Source organism: Bemisia tabaci, chromosome 10, assembly GCF_918797505.1.
Source record: "Bemisia tabaci chromosome 10, PGI_BMITA_v3".
Taxonomy (NCBI): Eukaryota; Metazoa; Arthropoda; class Insecta; order Hemiptera; family Aleyrodidae; genus Bemisia; species Bemisia tabaci.
This window is the reverse complement of record NC_092802.1, coordinates 31,805,481-31,821,914: the sequence shown is the minus strand read 5'-3', so window position 1 is coordinate 31,821,914 and position 16,434 is coordinate 31,805,481. Positions and strand designations below refer to the sequence as shown.

The window sequence follows — 16,434 nt, the reverse complement described above, 5'->3', positions numbered from 1 at the left end:
TAACTACTACTTATATGATATACTTTGCAATGCTGAGCAGACCTGAGTCGAGATACAATTTTTCAGCGTATGATAAACACGGAGGAATTTATAATAAACAAGAATCGCCTAAAAAGCCCCGGAACTGACGAAAAAGAACTCCATATCGGAGGAAGGCTTAAATGCCGTCTCATTCCAGGTATACCAAGAAGCAAAAATTTTCAATAGGAGTGGACCTAAGTTGAAACTATAAAAGCTAGAATCTCCTAAATGATTAATAAACCGAAAGATTGGAATCAAAATACAATAAAATTGATTGGCAATAGTTTCTACTGGAAGATTTGGCAAACTTTCCACCGGAATATTCTTTATGGGAAGCGATCTACATTTTTAGAGGACATAGGGTTGAAGACCTCTATTTATAATCGTATATTCCACCCTCGCTTAAGCTGACGCGAAAATGCAATTCCTCGCGGTCGTTAACTTAGGAGGGTGCGGCTTCGAGCTTCGACCCCAAAAATCATCCCTCTCATGACAGATCCCCATTCATGGAATTGGCCGATTGAACGGCCGATTTCTTTCGCTCTCAGCTCATTGTGAGAGAAGACGATTCAGGCGACAAATCTTCCTTATCCTAAATGAGCATTAGACAATGTCTTTCTGACTCGCCAGAAGAAATCGCGAACCTGATAGGCGGTATTTACTGCAAAAGAGGGCAATTAATGAATTCCCATTTGAAGATATGGTAAAGAATCGATTATTAAGGCATTCATTGCGAAGACCTTGGGATCGATCCGTATCCATGGGTTTAAATGTAAATTTAATACCTTTTATTGTAATTGGTTGAACTTTTAAATGACAAGATTTCAATCGGATGGATCGCAAAGCACGCAGCGCCACTGAAACAAAATGTTGATCGACGCGCCAGTCGTTTTAGATGGAAGAGATGGTGATTTGGAAATAACACGACTTTGAAATTTTAAAATCAAAGAAAATTTACGATCACCTAGTTAAATCCAAAACTTCCTCGAACTCATGGCCGGTAAAATTGAGACTAACTCGTTTCTGTTAAAAATCTGTTAAAAAGAAAAAAACGAAAAAAAAAAAAAAAAAAAAAAAAAAAAAAAAAAAAAAAACAACTTTCCCACGAAAAGAATACCATGATAATTTTACTTGCATTTCTTGGCGATACTTTACTTCCAGGATTAAAATATGGTGTTGCACCATATCGTATCTTTTTATGCTTTTGAACTAAACATTTTGCAATTGGAAAGTAAAATTTCTGGCTCATTTCAGGAAAAAGAAACGTGCTTTTAGTTTTCCTTTCCAGATGGGTGCTTTTGTGGGTGAGTATAAAAAGTGGGTGCGTATCTTTTTAGGGGAAAATTTTGCTCACTTGAGCGTTTTCCCTCTGTTTTGAGATTTTCAGCTTTATGCTGATTTGTAACGCACGTTGACTAAAAATTTCCAACTTACTGTATTGAAATATTGCTGGAAACTGTAAAAAAACCGATTACGTAGCATGGTGTCAACAGTTTTTCCAAGTTTTTCTTGACACCATGATCATCCAAAAATAAAAAATTCTAATTCTTATGAGATATCAATCAAAACAATGTCCAACGATCACGTTTTCTAAGTTTACACATAAGGAAGATATGTATTCTGTTTGTTGAACACCATGATCGTTTGACAAACAAGCACCATGCTCATGACCCCATTTTTTGCGTTTTACAGCCTGAGCAACGATGTCAACAATCCGGTGACCACCATGATCAGATTCTGGGGTTTGTTGACACCACGATCGTTGACACCGTGCAACGTTACCAAAAAATCTACAAGAGCTGCATAGAGTATTTTATTTCCCTGGAGCAGACGCAATAAATTACCGGAAAATCCCGCAACGCCGGCCGGAGGCGACGGCGCGAGACCGTTGTGGGGGAAAAAGGGGGGCAACGGGGGGACCGCGGGGGGCACCCGGGAGCGCCCGAGACGGAAAATGCGGTGGGAAAATCGATTTACTATGACGATTACGAGAAAAAAAGAGCATCGCAGGCTGCGGGAAATGCGTGGTGCCGCCGAGAACCCCCCCCCCCCCCCCCCCCCCCCAACCCCCTCCGAGGCCGGGCCCCCCACTTGACGACGCGGTTCGGAGCGCCAACGCCCCACCCGCCCCCGGCCGGCCAAGTTCACTTTCCCGACCTTGAGTTTCACGTTCAAGGTCGACGGACTGCATCCAACGCGAGGGCCGATGGTGCTAACGAAAGTTCGACGGGGTTGACATTGACAGAAACGTGTAAACACGCCGGATGTGAGCGGGGCGAGGCACAGTGGATCGAGTCGATAGGAGAGGTCGGACGAAATTTGGAAACTTTAAAAGCTTATAATTCTGTTTGTACAAAGTTTTGAGGTTCTAGAAGTAGTTTCGTTGAAATCCTCGGGGAATTTCATACAAGAGCGCATCCCCTAAAAGATATAAAACTCAGGAATGGTGTTCCCCCCCTACTAATAATAAAAACAAGGCTGGGCAAAAATCAGTACTTTTGCAGCACTTTTGCCCAAGAAATTCAGTACCTCATCAGAAAAATTCAGTACTTTTCAGTACCTCCATTTGACGAAATTCGATAAAATTTCAAAAATGTGGATTGTCGAGATCGATTGAGAATCGATCCCAGGGTGTCTACTAAAACAGGCTGCCCGAAAATCAGTGCTGTTAAAGTGCTTTTTCAGCGCATACGCAAGAAATTCCATACGCTCTTGCAACCAGAAAATATTCAGTATGGTTATATCAGTACCTCCATTTTGACGAAATTCACGATAACATTTTCAAAAATTTTGGATTTCTCGCTCAAATTGCGATAGAGATGACAAAAATATGAAAAAAATTCCGGACCTTCTTGCGGCATTTCCGGTCTTTATCAGTGCTTCCGGACTGCCCTTGAAAAAATTAGTACTATTTCCGGATTTTCCAGACATTTTTGACTTGTAGACACCCTGAAAATGCGACGAAATAAATATCAAAATTTGCAGTTTTAGTCTAAAATTCCACGTCCGACCTCTCTGATCCACTGTGCGAGGGCGGCCTCGGGGTTAATTAATTTTGGGCGGCGCCCGGCGTTGGCTGCGAGTTTGCGTTTTCCGATAGTGGGAGTGGGTCAGTTGTGGGCTGTTCATTAAATACGTAACGCTGAAAATTGGATTTTCTTCACCCCGCTTTCACTGGTAACGTGGAGTAACTGAACATATGAACGTGCGTGAAAGAACTCTGTATAGAGGGTGATCCAAAAGTACCGAACCACTCAGTGGCCCCTAATTTTTTTTATCCCTTTTCAGATTGGTCCATATAAAAATTTGGGAGTCCCCAAGAGTCATTTCCTTTGACCTGGGAGCATTTACAAAATTTCAAGTCTTCATCTCTACTGCTACTAATGAGTTACTTGTAAAGCGCTTCTGAGCGCTCTGTGACACCCAACCGCCACTGAAAGCAATCCTGCCAGAGCTCCTCCGGCAGATCGGAGTCGGCAAGTCTTCATCTAAATTGTTTAGAGGTTAGATGGGTAATGCTGGTGCCTAGTGCTGGCGGCTCGGGATCTTTGGATCACCTCGTACGTGTGAAAAAATATTGTAGTGATATCCAAAACCTCGTATGAGTTGCAAAACTTCAAAAATTACGAATGGGTCATCTGCAAACTCATACCAGAGCAAAAGGAGGACTGAATTCATCAATTTCGCCTTCAACTAGTCGATTAGGCAATTTGGGCTACCGAGAAGTTGATGTAGTTGTATCATGTAAATGACCCAAAAATCACGATGAACGCATCCAGAGAGTCAGAAATGAATTCCTGCATTTACGATCTCCGTGAAAAGACGAAGGCATCTGACTTAATTCCTTGACGCAGAAAAATTGAATAAATTCAATGAAAGCAATTCAATATTTTTAAGTATAAGAAACCGCGCTTTCTGTCTAAAGTTTTGCTGAATTCTACGAAGAATCGTACGTAGAATCTGTGATATTTTTAGTAAAAAATGTCAAAATTACAAACAAACAAAGTTACGCTATTTCTAATCGCTTACAACTTAAATATACTTTTTCGCGACGGGTTATGTTCAAATTTCACTTGCTGGCGATCGAGTCGTCGTCCGGGGACGAGGGTTTCTCACATCGGCCGTATTTCTGCCAAACGCAACTGTGTGAATTATGACGTGAGCCCTGCTATGCATACATTCTTATAGGTCTCAGGGCTCATGTCTTAATGCTCACAGTTCTGTTCGGCAGAAATATGTCCGATTGTGGCGAGCTTTTTCAGAAGGCGCAACGCATCGCGTCGTGTCGCGACGGGCTGGTATCACGGCCGGCCGGGGCGGCGCGTAATGATGCGACGAGTTTCCTTAGCCGAGGTCGGGGGGGGGGGGGGTTGAGGGAAGCCAAAGAAGCCTAAAAACGGATTACTCGTCTTTCGTCTCCTTCTCGGGTTCTCCTCGACTTTCACGGTCTCTGCAAAGCGCCGTTGTCATATTTCCGAGCGGAATCCATCGATGGAAATAATGGCTAAAATGGGTAAAACTTGAATGGCTCTTCTTGGAAAGTGCCGAACTGCAAAAAATGAAAAAGTAAAACGAAAAATGATGGACCTGCTGTACAGTCTCTCGAAGTTTGCCGTTAATTAGCATCTTACTTCACTGGAAAACATTTTTATTGAATCCAGAGACCAGACCCTTAAAAAAATTTGACAAGAAAAATACACTTGATTCAATCGGATTTTTGATTGAATCAAGAGGAAGTGCGCTCAAATTAAGAGGCTGGGCTCTCGCTTCAAACAAAAATCCGAGTTTATCAGGTGTATGTTTTTCTTATCGAATTTTTAAGAGTCTGGACTCTGGATCAAATAGAATGTTTTTCCGGTGAAGTAATATGCTGATTAACGACAACCTTCGAGAGACCTTAGAGCTGGTCTACCAGTTTTCCATTAGTCTAGAGCAACCACCGTTTCGATCATCGATTCACCGTTCGACGATCGATCCAGTCTCCCTTTGTATCCTGTGTCTGTAACTTTCAATAATCAGCCCGCAGAGGCTTTTCGATTTAGACGACTTAGTCGAACGACCAATTGCCTCATTGTCAGTTCATAGATTTGCACTTTAGTTTTGTGAATTTTTTAAGAGTCTGAACTCTAGACCCAAGAAACTTTTTTTCCAATGACCTTTTTTCCATAGCAACCATCCGCTTCCATCGATAGGATCCCTCAAATATCTCGGTGTCTTCTTTCTCTATAGCTGCGTCTATCAATTTAAATAATCAGCCTATTACTGAAAAAGTATTACTGCATGTCCTTGTAATTGGACGGAGTTAAACAGAAAGGAACCAAGCCACATCGGGATCGAACCGAGAAAAAGAGGTTTAAAGTTTGGCTCCTGCATAAGACTCAATGCAAACGATAAACTTCAAGTTCAATTTCTGCAAAATTTGCTCCAACAAAAACTTTGAATTTTTGGCGAAAGATAGTAGAGCAGTGGTTGAATTCAAAACTACTCATAATTCAATTTTTTCCAAAATGTGGGTTGGTTCCTTTCTGCTTAACTCAGTCCAATTGAGGGTTTATTTCTCCGTGAACGAGGGTGATCTTCGTCATGACTGTCCACCCTCATGGATGAATCGGCAACGCATGTGAGTACGGCGCGTCTCGGCGTGGAGTCTACGTGACGTCACCTGGCGAGTCGTGACGTTGGCTCCGACTCGGACAATTTGCCACGACGTGATGCACCGCCGCGACGCGACGACGCGTCTAGATTCCGAGGGATAGTCTCGTCTCTCGTTGCCGATGACCGGAGAAAGGGCCCGATCCAGCGTTAACGGTTTGCGGCTACGTGCGAACCCGGAACGGTTCCCGTCGCTTGGCCAGGATTAGGGACTGATTATTGAAGGAAAAGAGGATAAAAGAGAAAGGAAAGAAAAGAAATAACAAAAGAAATAACAAAAAAAAATACATAAAAAACGAAAAGAAAAGAAGAAAAAAGAAAAAAAAGAAAAAAGAGAAAAATAAGAAAAAAGAGAAAAATAAGAAAAAAAGAGAAAAATAAGAAAAAAAGAGAAAAATAAGAAAAAAGAGAAAAATAAGAAAAAAGAGAAAAATAAGAAAAAAGAATAAAGGAAAAAGATAAGAAAATGAAAAAGAAAAGAAGTAGAAGAAAAAGGCAGTAAAAGGCTGTTCACACGACTTGGAAAATCTGTCGCGGATTTAGGGTAACACTTTCTTGAATTTTAGAGAATCTTGTTTTTTTCTCAGACTTTTTCTCATTCATCGATAAGGGTCGTTTGTGGGACCATCCTGGCTGTACGTTCTTTTCGCTTATTGAGGGTTTATATTTTACGGAATGCATCATGATTTGGTCATTTCTTGTTCTAACGCTGAACTAAAAAATGGTAAAAAGGGCAATTTAGGCGAAAAATTTGGATTTTTTGGAATTTGATCACAAACCCGCTAAACTCTCTTTTTTCACTGGAATTGGCCTAAGGCGCATGGTTAGACCGGTATCAGATCCGAAAAGGACCGACAGTTACCAAACCATGCGATAGTTTCTGTAAAATAGACCTCTCAAGAGGAAAAAGCTGTGGGGTTGCGGAAAGTAAGGGTGGGCCCAAAAACAGCCCTTATCGAGCTCCCTTACGCTAAAAATAAATATGCTTCCGAAAGCCAGTCAAATACAGAGATGATCCGAACCCAACCTTCATACGACTTTTAATCGAAGTTCTTCCGCTATTCACATAGGTTCTTTTCCTAAAATCTGAATGTAAAAAATTATGATTGGTTTGCTTAGCGCTATCAAAACGGGTTACAGACTAATCTCCCATTTGTATTCCCATCACTGAGAGAAAGTCCCAATATTTTTCTCACACCCACAGTTTAAAGAAGTTACACAGGGTGATCCAAAAGTCCCGCACCATCAATACTAGGCATCATCTCTGTAAGTTCCAACTGTTGGATGATATGAACATTTCCAATTGATCGTGGTAGTGCCCACATCAATAATTGTATTTTTACCCCGATTATTTGTGGTAGTACCCCAGTAAATTGGGTTACTAACCCTAATGTTACGGCACTATTCTAACTTGAGTTGCGGTATACTACCAAAATTAATTGGAATTGTCCATATCATCCAACAAATTAGGGTAGTACCACGATTTTGGAGGATGACCCATGACACTTTTTCCCCGTGAATTATACACCACTCTGAATAAATTGAATTCATGCCCTTTTGAGCCTTAAAAGCTCCATGACCTAACCTCAAAATTACCGACATGTCCGTGCCCTATATTGGTACTCTACACAGAAAAAAATAGATGGTGCTGACGACAGAACTTTCTGTTCACAGGGCTCCTGCAGTTTTTACGCTTATACAGAATGTTTCTGTTGTGAGAACAGAATTTCGATCGTGGGAACCGAGTACTTTGTCTTCATATAACGGAAGCTTCTGTGACTGTTACGAAAGAAGTGCAGGAGCCCTGTGAACAGAACTATTTCTTTCAGTGTACACTGAAAAAAAAAAAAACTTCGGCTGCGGCATCCGTTCTTATACGGGCTGTTTGACATACCGCCCGTTCCGGGCTCAGAGGCCGAAAGTTTCGGACGCAGCACCTGGAGCAATCGAAGCTCCAGCACCCAGAACTTTCGGCCTCTGAGCCCGAAACGGGCGGTATGTCAAACAGCCCGTGACTTTCTTTTTCAGTGTACCTGAAAATGAGCAAGAACCTTTGGAATTACAGGATTGCGGGTTTTATGCACTGAAAAAAAAATCTCGGTGTATTTACTAAGAAAAGGGTAAAATTACCAAGAATTCAGGGTTCTATTTGATCCCATTTTTTTCTTGGTAAAATTATTGAACTTTCTCGGTAATTTTACTGGACCTTGGTGAAAACGCCAATATATTTTATCGACTGTGGTAGAATTACCGGGATAAAATGGCATAGTTACCGGGAATTGATTACCAATAAAAGTGGTTTTCTTACCTGAAAAAAAAAAACAGTAAAAATGCCAGTTTTTAGGTAAGCTTACCAGTCTGTCTTGGTAAAATTACCAATAATTGGTTAAAAAAGTGAGATGGTAAAGGTACCGCAACGGACCTTGGTAAAAACGCCGAGAGTTTTTTTTTTCGGTGTATATATAGCCCGTGACTTTTTTTTCCAGTGTACCTGAAAATGAGCAAGAACCTTTGAGATTACAGGACTGCGGGTTTTATGGATGGCCCTGTATTAGTAGTGCGGTATATCTTACCTGGCTTGTCGGTTGTAGGCGGGGTGGTGGTCGCCGAAGGTGGAGTTCATGGCGGCGGAGCTGAGGTGGTTGAGGTCGAGCTCGCCGTCGGGGCGTCGACCGGCTCCGGCCCTCCGCCTCCCGTCTCCGGGGTGATCACAGACGGACGCTCGCACTCGAAAAAGCTCACTCGAACCTTCGAAGCCGAGCACTTGGCCCCGTCAGCTCTGGAACACGCAAACAAAAGCTTCATCAGTACACGAAATGTTCGCTATAGATTTGACAGAGAGGAAGAATCCCCTTCAATATTTTGGCGGCAACCCGCCCTACAAGAGCGTCGACATTGGAGAAACAAAAGCTTCAAGTACATAGAATGCTCGCTGTCACTCGGGCAAAATGGACAAACCCCTTCATTATTCTGGCTGCAACCCGCCCTACATGAGTGTTGATATAAAAGGAACAAAAGCTTCATCAGTACAAGCGGGATCGAAGTTCCTGCGTCGAATGGTTTCCCGCAACCCGCCATACATAGCTAAGACGTTCTACCTAGAACGGTTTGCCGCAACCCGCGGTACACACTTATCAACGGCGGCACCGGGGAAATAGTTGCACTCCAGTTCTTGAATAGATAAATGCGTTTCCTCACGCATTCCACATCTCCGCACGCGTTTGGCGTGCTCCTGCGTTGTTGATTAAACCGAGAGATACCCGGAAACTATGACCGTAAATTTTATCGCATAAATCGGCTGCTCGATCCAAAATCATGTTTGAGAGTTGAGGATGATTCTGTTTCGGCGAGTGTCGCTGAGAAAAGATAGAGACCAGTGGCGTGGCGTGCTTTGCGATGTATCGATTGATCTGCCATTTAAACCGATGGAAAAGGATCGATAGACAGGGTGTTCGCAACGAACACCTTAATAATCGATTCTTTACCATAGCTTCAAATGGTGAGATGTCGATAGTCGATCATTCACGCCACGCCACTGATAGAGACTGATCGTAGAGAGGGAGAGGGACGCGCAAGAAATCTTAAGCGCCAAAGTATTTCAATGAAATGATTTTATTTGATCAGAAGCTTAGGCTGTCTGAATTTGCCGCTCTTTTCAAATGTTCAAAATTTTAAAGGACCACTAAACCTTAAACGTTCGAAATTGCGACCATGATCTTTTTTACAAAATAAACCATCGAATGCAATCTAAAATATCTAACACAATTATGTAGTCATTAAATTGGCGTACTCATAAATCTTAGGTTTTCTTTTATTTTCTGGGTTTTATTTTAAATTTATTATTTTTATTTTGTTTAAGTCTTCATTGCCATTACAGATTTGCCGTTTTTATTTTCGAGGGGTAAAAGGTAAAATTGGAATGGGAATATTAAATTTTCGGCGTTCTTCTTCATATCAAGGGAAAAACTTTGTGAGGTAGTTTCCAGTTTTCAGTTTTCGAATTGAGAATTTAAAATGACGAGGGCCAAAAAAAAAATCGGCGGAAACTGCGAGTTAATCCGATCCCCCTGCCAAATGTTATCCGCCCAAAGTTTATCTGGGGGATCTGCACCTTTATTTCATAAGCCCTTGTCCCACGATCAAATGAACTCATCAAATAGTCATCAAATGCAAGATGGCGACTGGTTTTCGCGCAAGTCTGCTATCAAAAGTTAGCGGGCCGTCAATGTTGATGAACCCGCCATCTTGAATTTGATGAGTTCATTTGATCGTGAGACGAGGGTTTTAGTGTAGGTTCGACGGCTCATAGATAGACCGTTTCTCTTTTTAGAATGTCCTAAGAAACTCCACATGTGACACTTAAATCTTCATTTGCCCCCACGTGTGGGAGCCACCACAGGCCCCACCGGGGAGGGGTCTAATTCAATAAATAATTTCATTAAAATGCGAAGAGTCCGAAAGAGCTCCAATCTCCGAGCTACGGAATTAGCATCGAGTCCGAGTGCATCTTCTTGAAAATGTACGAGGGCTGTCCCAAAAGAAACCGGACTTTTGTCATAGAAGGCGAACCGAGCGTCGTAATGAAGTTTTCTTGGGCTTGTTTGAAAGCTGATAAGCTACTAAAGATGCTTGTTTTTACAGAATGCAAAAATTCGTATTGGTAAGGAAACTACACGCTTTGGAATAAAGGAAAGTCAAACTCGAGTTGCGATTTTTGTCTTTATTTCAAGAAAAATTTAGATACAACTTTAAAAAAACCCAGGTTTTAAGTTAAAAACTTCGTTGCTCTCTTATTCAAATGCTTAAAAATAAGGAAATGAACATTTTAAGCAGCTTACCAAGTCATCACCTATCCCCTTCAAAATACTCGCCAGCTTTGTCGATGCATTTTTGCCACCGTTTCTTCAATTGGGAGAAACACTGTTGGAAATCCTCAGATTTGAATGATCGCAATCCTACAAGGTGTTCTCTTGGATTTCCGGAATGGTTTGAAAACGTCGACCTTTCAAGGTAGATTTAAGTCGTGGAAATAAGAAAAAATCACACGGAGCCAGGTCAGGTCACCTTGAAGGAATTGCGATCATTCAAATCTGAGGATTTCCAACAGTGTTTCTCCCAATTGAAGAAACGGTGGCAAAAATGCATCGACAAAGCTGGCGAGTATTTTGAAGGGGATAGGTGATGACTTGGTAAGCTGCTTAAAATGTTCATTTCCTTATTTTTAAGCATTTGAATAAGAGAGCAACGAAGTTTTTAACTTAAAACCTGGGTTTTTTTAAAGTTGTATCTAAATTTTTCTTGAAATAAAGACAAAAATCGCAACTCGAGTTTGACTTTCCTTTATTCCAAAGCGTGTAGTTTCCTTACCAATACGAATTTTTGCATTCTGTAAAAACAAGCATCTTCAGTAGCTTATCAGCTTTCAAACAAGCCCAAGAAAACTTCATTACGACGCTCGGTTCGTCTTCTATGACAAAAGTCCGGTTTCTTTTGGGACAGCCCTCGTAATCGCGGAAGCGGCCTGTAAATTGACGGAGAGGTTGTATTACTCTCAACCCCCTGTCCCCCTTTTTTTTCGTTTCAGAGCGGGGGAAATCAGGAAATTCACCTTAAATGGTGCCCAAAAATCTGCCATACTTGACGAGGGTCCCTTAAGAAACACGACTAGTTATTAGAATACCAGAAATACATGACGACCGCTCACTTTGGGGCCAAAAGTATCCATAAAACTCCCGCTGCCCCCCTAAATTGCACTTTTGATGGTCAAGGTGTTGTAGTCTTTTTCCGTTGTTCGAGAATCGACGATGACTTCCACAGGATACGGCATTTTCGCAAATGAACTGATGAACGTCCGTGCCGATTCTTTCATTGAAAATGTCGTCCTTTGCCACGGGCCCCTTATTTTCCACGTTGACAAAGGAGAAACCCGGTAGCAATCGACTTAGTTCATGCCTGCAAGTAATGTCCAACTTGACGAGGACCCTTGAAAAGTTGTGACCTGTCAGAGGACCACAATCCTGGGACTGCCGCCCACTTTAGAGACAAAATCATCTATAAAACCGCCGCTGCCCCTCTGAATTTCCCTTGTGATTCTCTACAAATTCAAGGTTTTGTAGTCTTATTCCATTGCTCAGAGAATCTACGAGGACTGGTCCATCTCCTTAGAGTGGACGGCAGTCCAGGGATTGTGGTTCTTCGACTAGTCGACTACGACTTATCATGGGTCATCTTCAAGTTGGACATTACTTTAGTCCTTTTCTCTCAGGTCTCACCTTTGTCGGCGTAGAAAATAGGGAAAAGAAATGAGATTTTTCATGTAAAAATGGGCGCGAACGATTCTCAGTTTATTTACGAAAGGGCCGTATCCGGCGGAAGCCCTCGTTGATTTTCAGAGCAACGGAATAAGACTACCAAACATTGAATTAGTTGAGAATCAAGAGTAAAATTTATGGGGGCAGCGTGGGTTTTATGGATGATTTCGTCCCTAAGTGGGCGGCAGTCCAGGGATTGCAGTCCTCCGACTAGTCACAACTTTTCAAGGGTCTTCTTCAAGTTTGACATTACTTTCGGGCATCATTTCAGTCTTTTTCTCCCGGGTCTCTCTTTTGTCGGCGTAGAAAACAAGGGGAGATAGGTAGGGTTTCACTTATTTTTGAAATTTGAAGGAAGTTAATAAAATAAGGAACGTTTTTTCAAAAAAAAAAATTTTTACCGACCTCTCAAGCGCCCTAAAGGACGCACGTGTCAAAATTGGTATCTTGACAAAATCAGTGTCGTTTCACTACGGACATCATCCAAATTGCGGTGCTTTAGAAAAATAATTTCAGTTTGGTCGCATCCGTAGCCGGAAAGTCGGCCAGTTGAGTCTGGCCGAAAGAACGGCCAGTTGAGGCGCGGTAACCACCCTCCGACGCGCCTCTTAGACCCTGCAGTGAACTCGAGCCTCTTGCTGCCGACACAGGGTTGCGAATAATTCACCCCAGCTGGAAATTAACCTAACCTAACTCTTCGGACCAAAATTTTGGTCATTTCGCCGGATCTCTGAGGCTTTGGCCGTAAACTACCATTTTCAGGGAAAGGTAAATCTGCTTACCGGGCGTGTCTGTGAGTTCGGCTCCTTTTAGCATTGTCGACGCAATTTTGCCGGCTATTCCTGAAGCTTACATCTTTCTTTCTCATACAGACAGCTTGACACATGTGTCTACACCTCTTGTTTTCGTTTTTTTAACGAAAGGATTAGTCTTCTTGAGGGAAAATATCCAAAACCATCGTTGAAGAGTTGCTTACACCCGTTCAGGACACTGTGTAGCCGGAGCTTTCATGTTTCGATCTCATTCTTGTCTTCAGTCCTCTTTTTGGACTAGAGAGTTGGGATCATGTTTTTTTTTTTTAATTTTACGATTACGAACCAAAGGCGCTTTAGGGCGCTTGAGAGATCGGTAAAAAAATGTAAATTTTTTGGAGAAAATTTTCCTTATTTTTTACATCTCATAGCACGTTTTGAGACCTGGCGAGCTGAAATTTTCTCAAATTTCAAAAATAAGGGACAATGAGGCTGAAATGGGTGGAAATAGAGAAGGGGGGACGGCCCTCCACACAATTCTGCTCGGCCCCTTCCAAAAAAAATCAAGAGCCCAAGATACTAATTAGTCTTGAGGTAAAAGGCATAGGGAATGTAATAAAACCTAACAGTGTTATGTTTTGAATGAACTAAAACCCACAGTAAGATATGATATGTTTAAAACAAGTCAGCAAAATTCTGTCATCTCTAATATTTAATTCCATTTAATTTGCCATTGAAAATGGCTCAAAAATTTTCTCGAGACGTTCCAATTTTCAAAAATTTGCCGGGGAGGCCTCCCAGTTCCCCCTTACCACAAATTCTATATCCCCCGGTGTCCCCTCCCACAGAAAATTCCTCGTTTCGCCCATGTAAGGGACACCCTAGGGAGGGGGAGAGATTTGACAAAGTCATTAATATTTTTCCTTCAGATTTTCAGACACTTTTAAACTAATTACAAAGAAAATCCTCTAATAAATTAGAAGAGCAATATTGACAAAATTTCCCAGAAATTTGTGATTTTCTAAAGGAAATTGCATCGTCTGAAGGCTCATACGGCGGTTTTCCTTGGCAGTATACTAAGCGGTATTTTCAGGATTCAGGGACGGTCTTTTTAACGGCAATTTGACACCAGTGGCTTTGATTTCGTTAAGTTATTATTTGGCCCACTACACTCATCTGTCTGACCGATTCAGTGCAGTGCAGTGGCTGGACGTCCGCGTCGATATCGCATCGCGCCGATAGCGAAAGACGCGATCAATGCATGGGATTCCTGATTCCCCTGATCGCCGCGCGCCGCGACGACACCTATTTCTGTCCCCCACCAGAAACTCTGTCCATTCAAGAGCTGGTGCGCAACCCATTCCGCGGGCCGCCGTAGCTGTGTATGCCGGGTTGCGGGAAACCATTCGACGCAGGAACTTCGATCCCGCTTGTACACGGAATGCTTGCTATCAATCTGGCAAAAAGGAAAAATCCCCTTCGTTATTCTGCTGCAACCCAGCCATACACAGACAGACGTTGATATGATTGTACCCGATTTGCCGTGTGATAAGGCTGCAGTTTGCAGTTCCTCTCTGTTTATTTCGCACCGAATGATTTCCAACAAACTTTTCATCTGAGTTTCTGAAATAGCAAATTTCTTAGGTACGTTTACCATGTCTTCAACGGAAGTTCACCAAACAAACAACTGATGACATAATTTCATTTTTTTCGGAGCAAAGGTATTATTTTGATAGCGTAACATCTGATTACGAAGCTACTTTCTAAGATCCCTCTAGAGAGCGGCAGGGAGTGGGAAGGGACCGCCAGAGAGAGTATTCTCCCGCCCACTTCACAAGGGACAGACGTCAGACAAATAAATTAGTTGATTGTTTTTGCTCCCATCCTATCCAGAAGGGCGAGCTGGACGGTGGCGTTGAGGGGAATTCAAATGAGAATCTAGTATAGTTCATTCTGTTCAGCATATTTCCTAGCTGCTGAGTATCACTGCAACTAAAATAAGCGCGAGATTTCTGACTCCCAGAAGCTACATTTCTGCTATCGTTACACCATGGGCCTGTTGTAAACTTCAGCTGGAGCAAACAGAAGAATTGCTTCTCAGAGAAAATAACGCGTAAAAATCACGATGAGCGCTTTAGGAAGTCTGAAATACACTCCTAACTCCACAACCTTTTAGACTTTCACGATGCGCACATCATGTATTTTCAACAATTTCCTATGAAGAATAACTCTTCTTTTGGCTCTAGCTGAAATTTGCAACATGCCTGTTGATGAACCAGGCGGGCATTTTCGATATCGACATCATCGATGCGAAATTCAATTCGGCCGATGAATCGGGGTCGAAAAATAAATACGATTTCGTACATTTCGCGGTTAAAAAAAAACAAGCAGTGAACTCCAACACAATGTGTTGATAAGGCGCGTCATTAACTCGCACATATCAACCCCTTTAGTTTTCATTTACAGAGATTTCAAAAAAGGCAAGCAGCACAACAAGGAGAATTCACGATCCAACACTGCAGGTCAACGACGCACCTTGACGAGACCGTGTATTGTGAATCTAGAAAGCCTATTCGAACAAATTTAAGTTTTTTGATCCGCCTCAAGCAAAATCTTATCAGATTCTTGAAGAAAAGTGCTACGGAAAAATTTAAGCGAAGAAAGGAAAAATTCTGTCGAATTCCTAGAAGATAAAGTCGATTTAAAGGTATTTTGGGGCTAAAATACCCAAATCACCGGTATTATAAATCCGTTATATTATTGAAAAGAAATTGACTCGATATAAATGCAATTGTATTAAATATGTCTTGATTTTGTTATTTTAAACGTCTTTTCATGCAAAGAAGCTCAACCATGTCCATGCTTTATTCATTCATGAATTGAAAGTAAGCAATCCACATCCCGAAAATCTACCGATTTGCCGTAAAAAATCGCAGAAACTTGATATACCAGGTCGATGTACCCACTCTTTGAATTTACCAATCAATTTAGTGAGTGCACGTAGGTATGTGAAAGTCAAAATGCTATAGTCATTTTGGGTGCATTCATTTTTCATGAAACAATTGTAAGTAATTTCAATCCCGAAAAACCATAAATTTCCCGTATAAAATCGAAAAAATCAAAATATGTCGACTCCCTGACGTGAAAATTGAATTCTACGTGTGAAAATACTTATGTATCGATATGCTGAACAGAATGCCCGCCTCTCCTCGTAATGTACAAACCGTTCCTATACTCATCTTAAAATTGTTCTCAGAGCTTTGTGTTATTATCAGCTTCCATTTAAACCCCGGTTTGATGGCCGAATCGGCTGCCCAAAAAGCAAGCCATTTTTGAAGGGCTCTATGAGAAATTCGTGATATTATCAGCTCTCAGGAAATCACCTCATGGGTAAAATTGCTGATATAAATCGAGTGCTTAAAATAATCGTATTCAAGAAACTAAGGCATTAAACTATGGAGTCAATTTCGTTTTAATAATATAACGGGATTTACTTGTCTTCGGTCAAAACTCATACAAGGAAGCCCCTTGCAAGAGGCTAATTTTTTGTAATTTCACTCAATTTTTTCTCCTTTTATAATTGAATTGCTTGTCACATTCTGAGGTCAATCATATTAAATTGTAATTTATACATTTCCCCCCCCCCCCTTCATTTTATTTTTTGTTTGGAGAAGTTTTGTTGATTTCTTCGGATTTCG

The 16,434-nt window shown here is 41.6% G+C and overlaps 1 protein-coding gene across 2 annotated transcripts in view; it reads right to left on the bottom strand.

Moving 5' to 3' along the window:
• The window catches only part of LOC109038385 (uncharacterized), a 234,604-nt gene that overhangs the window by 75,873 nt on the left and 142,297 nt on the right, over positions 1-16,434 (bottom strand). For both annotated transcript variants that reach the window (XM_019053425.2, XM_072304912.1), the window contains one exon: positions 8,247-8,452. In XM_019053425.2, the coding sequence (XP_018908970.2) occupies positions 8,293-8,452 (160 nt within the window). In that variant the 3' untranslated portion in view covers positions 8,247-8,292. The remainder of the gene's footprint in view (positions 1-8,246; positions 8,453-16,434) is intronic.